General features: G+C 44.7%; 1 protein-coding gene across 4 annotated transcripts in view; it reads left to right on the top strand.

Moving 5' to 3' along the window:
• Window positions 1-12,500, top strand: part of hivep2a (HIVEP zinc finger 2a) — a 124,995-nt gene that overhangs the window by 98,647 nt on the left and 13,848 nt on the right. For all 4 annotated transcript variants that reach the window (XR_014593642.1, XM_083934095.1, XM_083934096.1 and 1 more), the window contains 8 exons: window positions 1-1,073; window positions 1,381-3,266; window positions 3,506-3,766; window positions 3,997-4,165; window positions 4,436-4,535; window positions 4,638-6,408; window positions 6,543-6,700; window positions 12,315-12,490. The exon at window positions 1-1,073 is cut by the window's left edge and continues 262 nt beyond it. Coding sequence is in view for 3 of the 4 variants with exons in the window: in XM_083934095.1 (XP_083790221.1) it covers window positions 89-1,073; window positions 1,381-3,266; window positions 3,506-3,766; window positions 3,997-4,165; window positions 4,436-4,535; window positions 4,638-6,408; window positions 6,543-6,700; window positions 12,315-12,490 (5,506 nt within the window). In the remaining variant the exon portion in view is untranslated. The remainder of the gene's footprint in view (window positions 1,074-1,380; window positions 3,267-3,505; window positions 3,767-3,996; window positions 4,166-4,435; window positions 4,536-4,637; window positions 6,409-6,542; window positions 6,701-12,314; window positions 12,491-12,500) is intronic.

Below are 12,500 nucleotides of genomic sequence, written 5' to 3'. Positions count from 1 at the left end.
CTTGTAACCCTCCAGAACCCATCTTCCCAACTCCCCCTACCATCCCCTTTCTCCTCTCTCTTCTAACCCACGGAAGAGCTTCACGAAAATGGAGGCTCGTGAATCAGCTGGGCAGAGATGCTCAAGTAAGGAACCAGTGAAGGAGAAGGCGCCTCTGCAAAGAAAGTGGGCATCTGAGCCCTCTGCTACCACCAAACGAAGCACTTTTGCTGACCCAGAGGCAAAACAGCGTGAGAGTTTGCCGTGTGGTGCCACGGGGGGATCAGCACCCCAGCAGAAGTACGCAATTACAGGGAATTCTGGGAAGCTGCTATCTGGACCTTCTGCAGTTGGGGCCATGGGAGGCCCACCATCTCAAGACCCCCAAGGGCCCTTTGCTCAGGGGTTCCCAAGGGGATACTCCTACCAGCTCAGCCAGCCGTACCCTCAGCACCCCCAAACTGAGCGCTTCCTCTCAGGAGCCAAACCCCAGCCAGGTCTAGAGCCTCATGCCTGGCCATTTGCTGGCCAGTTGCCCTCGGATGACTTGTACCCTGTAGGACACCCAGGACACACTCATCCTCATGGGGCTGGGGCAGGGAGGTTTCCCAGACAGAAATCTCCCAGTTTACCCAGCTCCTTCGGACAGTATTCTCAGTCAGGACCAGAGCCTGGAGAGGAGGGCTACAGCAAAAAAGAGCAGAAGCCGAAAAAGCCTGGTAAGTACATCTGTCACTACTGTGGTCGAGCTTGCGCCAAGCCTAGTGTTTTGAAGAAGCACATCCGCTCACATACTGGAGAGAGGCCATATCCTTGTGTACCCTGTGGCTTTTCCTTCAAAACCAAGAGCAACCTTTACAAGCATCGGAAGTCCCACGCTCACGCCATCAAGGCTGGACTCGTACCATTTTCAGAGTTAGCTGTGGCCCGCAGCGGGGACATGGACCAGGCTTCCCCAGTAGGCGAGGCTGAGGTCCACTCAGATGGAGAGCAGAGTACCGACACAGATGAGGAAGGTGTGGAGGGCTCCACCATGCTGACGGACAAAGACAGTCCCATCCCGCAGATCCCCTTTGAAGCTGACAAGAATACAGGTTCGTTTTCCATCTTGAGAAAGCATTCTCAAATCTCATCTAAGTGAAATGAATAGGTGGTGGTTAATGTATAAACTACTGATTGGTATGGACTTGATGATGACTTGATGACTTGATGATCAAACCTAAAAGATCCAAAAAGTGCCAGTTTACTATAATATATGTAGATTTTTTTGTAACTTAACTCTGCCTAACTCTGCACCCATGCATGTCTGTATTTTTGCTCAAGTTTTCACTCAATCCTAATTTGTTCATTTGTGCTCTACATAATTTCCTTTGTGTTATGCTCCACTCTTTCTCACTGTAGGTGGTGTGGAACCAGCATATGCAGACTCAGCTGAAGAGCTGCTGGTGGGGTCTATGAAAGTGCCTATCCTTATTGTCCCCAAGCCTGGGGGAGTCCCCTCCACAGTGATGGAGTGCCCACCCTTTCAGGACATAAAGGGATCACACCACATGTTGGCATCACACGCTGGTGGAAGAGCGCATTCACTGGATGACTCACCGACCATCAAACAACGTTTGGCCCTGAGGCTGAATGAGAAAAAAGGTCAGGACTCTGATTCTGCCATGTCCCAGTCCCTGAACCTCCTCAGTCCTCACAGCAAAGGCAGCACAGACTCTGGCTACTTTTCACGCTCTGAGAGTGCAGAGCAGCAGATCAGCCCTCCAAATACTAATGTCAAGACGTACGAAGAGATAATGTTTGGTCGGACTTGGTACTACCGACCCAACTCCAGATCCAGACAGTCTATCACCGTGGCCATGGCGGGGGCAGACCCCAGTCTAGCTAGCTTAAAGCATCCAGGTGCTATTCTGGACATGGGGAAGATAGCTGAGGATCATGTCTGTTTCAGAGGTGATATTGGAGTCTCTGGAGATCCCAAGCAGTATCCAACAGGACCCTGTCAAAGCAGTACGGGACTTCTGGAGCCTCCATCAGATTCTGGGCCCCTTATTAGGAGTAACTCCATGCCAACTTCCTCCCCTCCTAACCTTAGTGTCCCCCCATCAATTCGAGGCAGCCACTCCTTCGATGAGATGATGACGACAGATGATGTGTTCTATCCACCAGGGCGCAGACTCAGAAGACAGGCTGCATTTGAACATTCAGCCCATGAAGCCCATGTAGGAGAGGCAGAGGGCTATGGACACATGCCCAAGAATTTTGCTTCATCCCTGGGTATAAAGATTGGTGAGCGCAATCCAGGAGTCCCAGAGCACATTGCCTACAGCCCATATGGTACTAAAGTTAGTATGTCAGAAATAGCCACAAGAAAAAGGAGGAAAGAGAAGAGTGTTGGGGATGAAGAGGACAGCCCTGGGAACTGCGACAGTAGTTGTAGTGGTTCAGTGGAGATGATAGGGGATTATGAGTTTAAACAAGGTAGTCTTGATGGGTCGAGAGGCACCCCAACAGGGAAGGGCTCTCTTCACAGTGCTCACAGCCAGTCTGACAGCTTTGATACCTGTGCCAGCATGTGCTCTGAGGACATTGCACTGTTTACTGACTCTGAGGGCAGGAAGGCAGCTGGGAATGTTATATCAGTTATCCAGCACACCAACTCTCTCAGCCGGCCAAATTCCTTTGAGAAGTCAGAGTCCTTTGAGCAGCCAGGATATCAGCCTTCAGATAAAGCTCTATCTAGCCAGTACTCTGAACAGTCTGACACAGATATCTTTGAAGATGCTCTGAGTCCTGAATCTGCCCTGCTGAGGACAGAGAGCATGGAGCAGCAGCAGCTGCAAAGTGACAGTGACCTGGCTTCCCTCTCATCTTCATCAGCTGCAGCATCACCTGGCCAGCCTTTTCACATCCCACACAAGCTAGTCAGACAACCCAACATCCAGGTTCCTGAGATCAGGGTGACAGAGGAGCCCGACAAGCCTGAGAAAGATGCAGAAGCTTCAATGACCAAGGAACCAGAGAAGCAGCTGCAGCATGTTGAGGAGTTCCAGCTGCCACAGAGGAGTGACACCCTCGCCCAGATGCCATCGGAAAAGCTCCCACCAAAGAAGAAGAGGCTGCGTCTGGCGGATGTGGAGCATTCATCAGGGGAGTCAAGCTTTGAGTCAACCTGCACCAGCCTCTCTCGCAGCCCCAGTCAGGAGAGCAACCTGTCCCACTCCTCTTCCTTCTCCATGTCCTTCGACAGAGAAGAAGTCCTCAAGTCTGTCTCACCCACCAAACAGGTACACCGATATATGTTCAAAAATTTTAAAAATGTTAACTACCCCTCCAGATGTTTGAGCAGGGTTTACATAGCATGTGCTGCTGACATTGGTCCTATAGTGCTTATCGTACATTATCATTACTGGCATATAGCTATAATGGCTCTTACTGTCTATTTTGCCATGCAGCGGCTATAATACACAGCATGTTCCCAACAGTAAGTCCAAATTGAACAATTTTCTTTTGGATCCTGAACCAGGACGACTCGTTGGCATCTGGTGGTGCACCTAAGCAGTCGGAGTTCCTAACGGTGCCTGGCAGTGGTCATTCCAGCCACCACCAGCAGAGGGAGATGAGGAGGTCATCATCGGAGCAGGCACCATGCACGCTGCCTACAGAGCTCCCTGAAATGCGCAGCAAGTCCTTCGACTATGGAAGCTTGTCCTCCTCCAGACAGGGAGAGATATACTCCAGTGCCTCTGCAATGAAGGAACGCCGGCGTGGATATCTTGTCCGACAGGTAGAATAAAAAGCTCACTCCTGCTGTAATTTTTTAAAGACAATGGAGTGGAAGTTTTAGTTGGTCATTTAGAGAAAACTACTTGTGTTGATTGCTCTTTAGTTAGAGCACCCTGACCTAGAGGGAAAATGTGTCTCAGTATCTACAAGGCCCCACTAGAAACTTATGTTAGTATCACATTTAATGTCATAATGACTGACCAACTCTGCTTTCCTGCTTACATTTGACAGGCTTCACTGAGTGTTTATCCAGAGGCAGTCATCCAGGAACCAGCAGGTGCCGAGATGTCAATCAAACAGGAGAGTCTAGAACATGGGGCGTGGCCTGGCCCAACAGGATCACCCCACAGCAGCAGCGATGTAGCCAACAGAACCAAGAGAGTTTGCAGTAGCACTGGTGGTAAGCGTTGCAGTACTGCACTAAAACGATGTCATTAAATTAGACTTTCTCGCTTAGTCTGATGTGACTTTTCCAAACCTTTAATTCTAATCACAGAGAACATGTGTTGGGGTCTTGTCAATAAATAGGGACGGTTTGATGTGCTTGGAAGAGACCCAATGAGTTAAACGTTATGGGAGTAGTATATGGGATTTATTTTGTAGAAAATTATTTTATTTTATTTTATTTTATTTTAAAATACATTGCATACAGGACATTTTTGTGTTTTAGGCACAGGTGTAGGATCTCACCAACACCAACAGCACCACCAGCATCTCCTTCAGCAGAGCATCAGTGAGGACAGCCTGCAGGAAGAACCTCTCTATGGCAGGTAAGAAAAGTCAATGCAACCCCAAAAATGAACAATTGCAATAGCCCACTTCTTACTCATAATACTTGATTGAATATTGATTTAACCTTCTCTTCATAATAGGTCCCATCAGCATCGCTTGCAGGCCCAGGGCTCATCTTCTGAGGGAGAATATCCAGGTCATGAGGTCATGAACAAGGAAGTAATGCAGCAGTATCCGGGTGGGCCCCCCTATCTGTCCTACCAGCAACCTAATCTGTTCTGGAGTCAGGAGGCCGGTCAGACACCAAGACAGCAGTTGACCCTTCAGGCCCAGCAGCAGCTCCAAAAGCTCCACATCAGATCACCAGGCTCGCTGGCTGGACACCCGCTCCACTCCCTGCAGCAAATCCACGATCGGCAGCCACATGATGGAAAATCAGAAAACCCAAGTTCTCAGCTGTACCCTTCCTCTTTCTCATCTCGCACCTCTCCCCTGTCCCAGCAACAACAGCAAAACTTTACTTCTCTCTCCATCAAGCACTCCCTGTCCAGTTCATCCTCCACCTCCATGCTTCTGCAGCAGGTCCAACCTGTCTTTGCGACCCAGAACCTGAGCTCCCAGGCCTCTCTACCTGGTATGCTGGTTCCCGTGCGGATCCAAACCCATGTACCTTCATATGGTAGTGTTATGTACACTAGTGTTAGCCAGCTGGTAACTACCCATGGCAGTAGGGCACAAGGGGTAGGCTCAGCCAGGCTAGGCGGTGCTGACAACAGAAGCATGTCTCCTCCTCCTGGGAGTGTCAGCAAACCACCTGGAGGAATTGGAGGAGGCATAAGTGGGACAGGTTTCAACCTATCACACTTCCTTGGACATACTGATGGTGCAGCACTGCGCCACCCGACCTGGAAGGCTCCAGATTCACTACCAGAGCAACGCCTGAACACAGGGATCCCACTATCACTAACATCAGGCACCATATCCACCACAGACGCCTCAGGTTCTGGCATCGGAGGAAGCAAGCGCATGCTTTCCCCCACCAGCTCCCTGGAGCTCTTCATCGAGACGAAGCAGCAGAAAAGAGTAAAGGAGGAGAGGATGTATGGACAGATTGTTAAGGAGATGAGTGCAGTGGAGCTGAGTGGAACTGAGAGCAGTAGCAAGCCAGAGAAGGGGCAGGGCAGAGGACAGCGAGCTCGTCTGAAGACCGAAGGCTCCATGGATGATTCTGAAAGAATGTCCTCTTCTCCTCCACTAAGCGACTTCCCCGTTTCCACAAAGATTGCCATTCCTGTCCGTTCTTCTGCCCCTCACCTTCCTGATGTTCCCCGGGCAGAGAGCTTCACTCCTCCTCTCCAGATTGTCACAGATCGTTCCCCAGTTTCAGGTGGTTGGGACTCCCCAGAAGAGCTTGATGTGGACGATTCAGTCCCAGAGCCCAGCTCCAGCCCCCAGTCCATGGTATCCTCCAACGATGCGGAGGAAACTGACAACACAAATCAGCCTACACCTAGTAAAATCCCTGTTAGCATGCTGGTTCAGCTAGCCGCCAACCAAAGCGCAGGATTACCCGGTGCAGTGGGCCAGACTCTGCTTCTCACGGATGTGGCTGACGTCCAGCAGTATTTTCAGTTCCCAAGCCTGCGCACCACCAGTAGAGTCAGCTGGTGTTTCCTGAACTACACCAAACCCAACAGCACCCTAACTGCCTTGCATAGCTCCGTCTACAACTCATGGTGTGTAAGCTCATACAACCCCAATCCTCTAAATCTCAGCACCAAGGCTGCGCTGGCCCTGCTGAGGTCCAAACAGAGGAGAAACATTGATTCAATGTACTCAACTGCAGCAATGTCACCACCCAGCTCTGGAAAGCTGGTGTCATCTGTGGCCTGGAAGCTGAGGCTTGATCAGGTATAATGACAAGTTTAAAACAGCAATGACATACAAACATAGGCAGAAAATAAAATTTTTGTGTGTATGCATGCATGGATGCAAAAATAATCTGCACAAATGCAAACTCTTCACTTCTCCTCTCGTGTCTGCAGTTGAAGCCAGAGCTGATGCCAGTTGACGTCAGTAATCTCGGGAGGAAGATGAAGGGAGTGGTGTCGTGGGACCGTTCAAAGGAGGAGCAGGTAGAGAAGGAGGTCTCAGTCAAGCAGCCCGCCAACGAACCAACCCGTATCAAGATCTTCGAAGGCGGGTACGTCCTGCCAATACACACACCAGTACAATAACCAATAAAGTGACAGAATATAGAGGTTTTTGATGGCAGTTTTGCTATTTCAAGCATTCAAATGTAGTTGTTCTAGAGACCAGGAGGGTAAGAGCAGGGAGCAGATTGAAAGTCTATTACTGAAAGTCGATCTGAGTCTATTTATTTTTCTGTGACTGGGAATACTACTGGAATTTAAATTGTCTGCTAAATAACTCAAACCCTAATGAGACTTAAAAGTCAATAATCAAAGGAAAACATTAAATAGACACAGAGCCTGAATTATATCAGTGTTTTCCCAGTCACAAATGCTAAATCTTCATTATCCATTCCTTAGAAATTATGTTTTTATTTCAGTGACTTGTTTGGTTTCTTTGTAGATATCTCAAAGGGAGTTTCAGTCACATCTGGCGTGCAGATATCACTTTTGTTGAAGAATAATTGGTTCAATTTTGACAGCGATTTTTTGGTTCTGGGATTTCTAAAATTACCAGAGGAAACTGAGAAGGCGAGACAGACCCGATTCCAAACCATTATGGTACTTTTCAAGAGTCAAGACTCAATCAGTCAACTTACTGATCAAAGTCATCGTCTGTGTGTGGAAGCAAGATCACTACAAGGGGCTGTAATTAAGATTAAAAAGACAGTACAACTGGAATAAGAAGTGGAAAATATCAAACCAAAAATAAAACAAGGTAATAACAGGGTTTAAGAGGTTATTTAAGAGATGTAACTGAATCTGCAACGATCAGATTCTCAGGAGAGCTTCTTCAAAACTTAGAGGCATCTTTTATTTTTCAACCAAGAGTGTGAGGATCTCAAGCTGGATACAAACCTCCTCTCTCGTCAAAACAACAATACAACCAGGGCCTCAGACTTCAAACTACTGAGCTGATTACTTTCTTTTCATCCTTATGGACACCTTTGACCTTTGTATGAACTTTAAGGACATCTGTTTTAGCACGATTAATCACAAAATCTTCTTAGGTATGAAAAAGAAAAAAAGACTGATCCTTTTACAACCTTTTCTTTGAGCTTAATATGTGCCTGTAAGAGTGAGGCCAAGAGCCTGAGCCTGGTAAACCCATCACAGGCTAACAACTTGAGCTGCATCGCTGTAATTGGACGTCGGCTTTCATAATTCTTGCTCACACTTTTATAGACTGGTGTGAAGTGGGATCTGTCTCATTAGTTGAATTTTAAATGGCTGTTTCACACTGTTTTTTTCTAATGTCAGCAACTGTGGCATTTATTTATTTTGTATTTTGTCATAATAACATTGTGTGCATTATTTTGAAGTCTTTATTATTGTGAGTGACCTCGGAGCATGACGGAAATCTCAATTCATAACAGAATAGAATAGAATAGAATGGAATAGAATAGAATAGAATATAAATACTTTATTGATCCCAAGCTGGGAAATGGCAGAATGTGTGTCCTCCTGCTGATACTGGAACACTTAACCTTTAGTTTTGACTGATGAAAAAGCAAAAGTAGATATGAAAAATATGAGAGTGCAGTTTATTTCTGCATGTCGTGCGTACAGCATGTTTTGCATCCAGACTCTTGAACATACATCAAAACTAAAAAAAGACGATGCAAAACACCTTTTTGGCTCCAGAAAATTTATCTAAAAGTTATCTCTTGCAAAAATGATACATACAGCCAGCTCTTTTCCTACAAACTGAAATATGTCTGTAGAACAGAGTATCTCAAGGTTTTTACACAGCGGGGGCATTTTTGCGGTTAATTTGCATAACCATATGTTTTTTCTACATTCACACACAAAGTGAATATTAATGGGCCATAAAGAAGCATAATTATTTTCTTGATCAACCCTAGGACAGCAAACTTACCTACCAGATCCACGTTTTCTGTTCTTACCTTTCACAATAAAAGCCTTAGACTGCTTAACTGTTTACATAGGAATATTTTAGGCTAGGATTTCACATTTTCATGTCTGAATTAAGGCCTTCAAATTCAAATACAAGCACCAAAAGCTGGCGTTGAATGTTTCCTCGGACCAGTACTTCCCTTAACTTTTTCTTTGATTAGATATTTTTAGATTTAAATCATAATTTTGTGTAAATATTTCGGGTGTATTATATCAAGACAAAGTCATTGTACAGCTGTTTGTGTTAGGAGGTAAAAAACTGTGACTTCTTTTGTCGATAAAGAAAACTTTTTATTAAATTCTATATATAAAGTATTGATACTGAAACTCAGGTATTATCTTGGTACCACTATTGAAACATTTGAAACAATAATTAGCCCTACTTTTACAGAGCCGTTGTGTGGTCAGAGGGTTTTTTATTTGACCTACATGAGTTTAGTTTTTCATCAGTAAACATGGACTGTGATCGTGTGACATCCATGAAGTGATCTGATATGGATTTTGAGGCAATAAAAGGTCTTGTTTGACAGAAAAGAAGCCAAGAATAGCCTTTATTATTAATTACCATGTTATTAAAATCACATAAAGCTTATTCTCGCATAGGAAAACATAAGAATCTGCTCTAAGAAAGTACATTAAATTGTCAAATAACGTCTGCATGAGTGAGTTAAAGCTAGAAACCTCTGTAGTTTGAGACATTCCTGCAGTTTCATAATGTTTTATAGTGTTACAGTAGAGCCAATAAGACCAAGGTTACTGAATGGAACAGACAGTGCAGACACACACACATGCAAATGCCCGCACACACAAACACACACACACACACACATACACACACACACACACACACGCAGGGAGTTATTACATGCAGCAGACAGTGAAGTAATTCTCTTTTGTCCTCAAAGGACACTTTAGAAACAATCAGTGGATAAAAGCATACAAAGAGGGCAAACAGACGCACACACACACACACACACACACCCTCTCAAGTGCAAGTTTTGGCAGCAAAAACAAATCCATTTACTTCTTCACATTCCTTGAAAGTGAATCTGCTTTATGATTTTACCGTGTGTTGTGAATAAAATAGAATAAAAACAAAAAATAATCATCATAATTCATTTCCATAACTGGCCGCAGCTGTGCAAACGTCTCGACTCAGACGAGCGTTCGGAGGTATTTCCCACTCTGCGGTGCAGTTGAAAGACAAATTTCCCTTCGCCGATGCAGACGGGGTCTTTGATGTACCTGATATTTGACCTCCTCTAACACACGAAGGCCCTGAACTAGCCATTACCTACGGTCCTCCAGGCGCTGCAGACAGGACAGGAAACTACACACTTCACCAGACGTTTGTTCACTATTTCATCACAAATAACATTTTTTTTTGCATGAAAGGAAAAAAGAACCTGGATGTGATGCCTCTGCAGCGGAGCAGACAGACTAAATTTACCAGCATGTGACTGGTGGTTGGTGGTAATTTCACTCCATGACAGACAGACTCATACAGACGTGCACTGATCCTGCTGCCAAGTGTCCTCTGTTTCACTCGAAGCCTCTTTTGGGGATAGAAAATCATGTCTGACAGCGATATTTTGTTTTTTTCAAGTCTTGTAAAAGGATAAGTGGGACTGAAGGGAGGGACTGTGGTTATCTGTTTTTAGAAGAAAAGGACCAGCATGAACACGACGAACACAAAAAAAAAAAAACCCCCAAAGATGGAATTCTGCATTGTTTCCCCTTATTTTAGCTGCTGATACCTTTGAAACAAGGAAAGCTCTGCTACAGTTGCACATGTGTGGGTTAAGACCCGGTCAGGGGGGGATTTCTCCTCTGTTTCATTTGAATCGTTCTTTAAGGCCTGTACAGGTACATTTATACAGTAATTCATGAGGAAATGTAGGAATGTTCATAAGAGCTTATAACATTATGATTGGAGTATATGCAAGTCATCTTATGCTCACTCATTTTAAGAAGTGTTTGAGTTAAAACCATTTGCAAAGGAGATTTTTTTTACCACAATTGATAAAAATGGTCAAAAATCCCACATTAAGACGCTCAGACCTCAAGGAACACCAGAAAAAAATCCATGCTGTGATTTGGGATCAAAGACTTTTTGCAGTATTACATTTTTGCATTCATACTAAAGTCATTGAGTTGTTGTGATTGGTTCAGAATGTTGCTGAGGCAGTTTCTGGTTCAGGCTTTAGACTGTCCATCACTTCCAGACCGGCTCTCGTTCGTTCACGAGTTGAATCCTCTGCCCTCTGGTCACACTGTTCCTCCAATGCACCAACAGTTCCTGTAGGAAGAACACTCCCTACTGTACCGTCACTTCCTGGGGCTGGTCCCCTCTCATCTGACTGCACCTACTTTTAACCTGTGGCATATCTGCAGCATCCTTTTATTATGCCATCTGTGTCGAATAGATAATAATGTGAAAGCACGCTAAATCATGTTTATTTAACTTCTATACGTACACAGTGAGTAATAACAAAACTCCTATTATATTGTGACAGAAATCAACAATCTCCACAATGTACGCACTATTATGCATTTTGTCTCTCTCTCTCTCTCTCTCTCTCTCTCTCTCTCTCTCTCTCTCTCTCTCTCTCTCTCTCTCTGAGCAGAGAAACTTGTATTTCAGCCGTATTCGAGCAGAAGCTCAGTGTCAGCACAGTGCATCTGTAGCAGCTGCAGAGCTGCTGACCCTGACCTGTCTGGAGGAGAGAGAGACAGTGTGAGGGTTAACAGAGTACACCACAAACAAAGATATATATGTTGTGCATATTCTTCATCCAAAAGGGAATACCCGTGCTCTCTCTTTGAGTGACCTGATGATGTAAATGATGTGTTGTAATGACCGTGAGTGTATTGCTATGGTATGCTGTGGATTGTATTCCTATCTTTCTGGAAAAAAAATTGGAGAAGGTTCTAGTTCTCTACAGAAACATGAATTGTCTGCAGCTGTGAACCTCTGGCTGCAGTTAGCAGAAGGCTAAACTACTAGCAACATTTTCTCTCTGTCTCTATAGCTCTTCACCGATATTGACACTTGTTCTTATGCGTTTATTGTCTTTGAGACTTTTTTTGAGAAGCTCGTCTTGCTGTTTTTGGGTTGCTTTGCAGCGTAGGCAGTAGTTCTCAATGCTAGATCTTTTTCAACTATAGACGATCTGTTCTATTGCACATTAGTCTGGTATTTTTGATCTTGCATACATTTTTTAAAATTTTTTTCTAATGTGTGTTCTGGTCCGTAGAATATTTGTGGTTTGTATATCTGGAGTTTTGTAGCAAAAATCATTTCCCCCTGGGATTGTTAAAGTATTTCTGATTCTGAACCAATAAGAACGCTCTATCTTTCACTCTCTTTCTGAAACGGCCTGTGATTGGCCAAAGTTTCCCGTCACAGGTTAGATTTCTGAAGCCTGAAAACAGAGCCGAGTGGAAGTCATTCTTTTTTCTCAACACTAGAATTCTAATATGCTGAAGAGTCATTATGGTATAACTTTTGCCTAATAATTAAAAAAAAAGAAACTGCCTACTGCAGCTTTAATAAATTTAAGTTTAGTTTAATAAATGAACACGAATAAAATGTTGGATTTATGTGCTTTCCTTTTGCTTTTCACTGATCTTAAAAGAAACATATGAGTATCTATGTCACAGAAACACATCCCATTACAGTCTTTGTTTACGTGCTCTGTCTTCCAGGTACAAATCCAATGAGGACTACGTTTACGTTCGTGGTCGCGGTCGGGGGAAATACATCTGTGAGGAGTGCGGCATCCGCTGTAAGAAACCCAGCATGCTGAAGAAACACATCCGAACGCACACCGACGTCCGGCCCTACGTCTGCAAGTTCTGCAACTTCGCCTTCAAGACCAAAGGTAGGGTAGA

The sequence above is a fragment of the Echiichthys vipera genome, assembly GCF_963691815.1.
Source record: "Echiichthys vipera genome assembly, chromosome: 19".
In the NCBI taxonomy this organism is placed as follows: domain Eukaryota; kingdom Metazoa; phylum Chordata; class Actinopteri; order Perciformes; family Trachinidae; genus Echiichthys; species Echiichthys vipera.
This window is presented reverse-complemented; position numbering and strand designations above follow the sequence as displayed.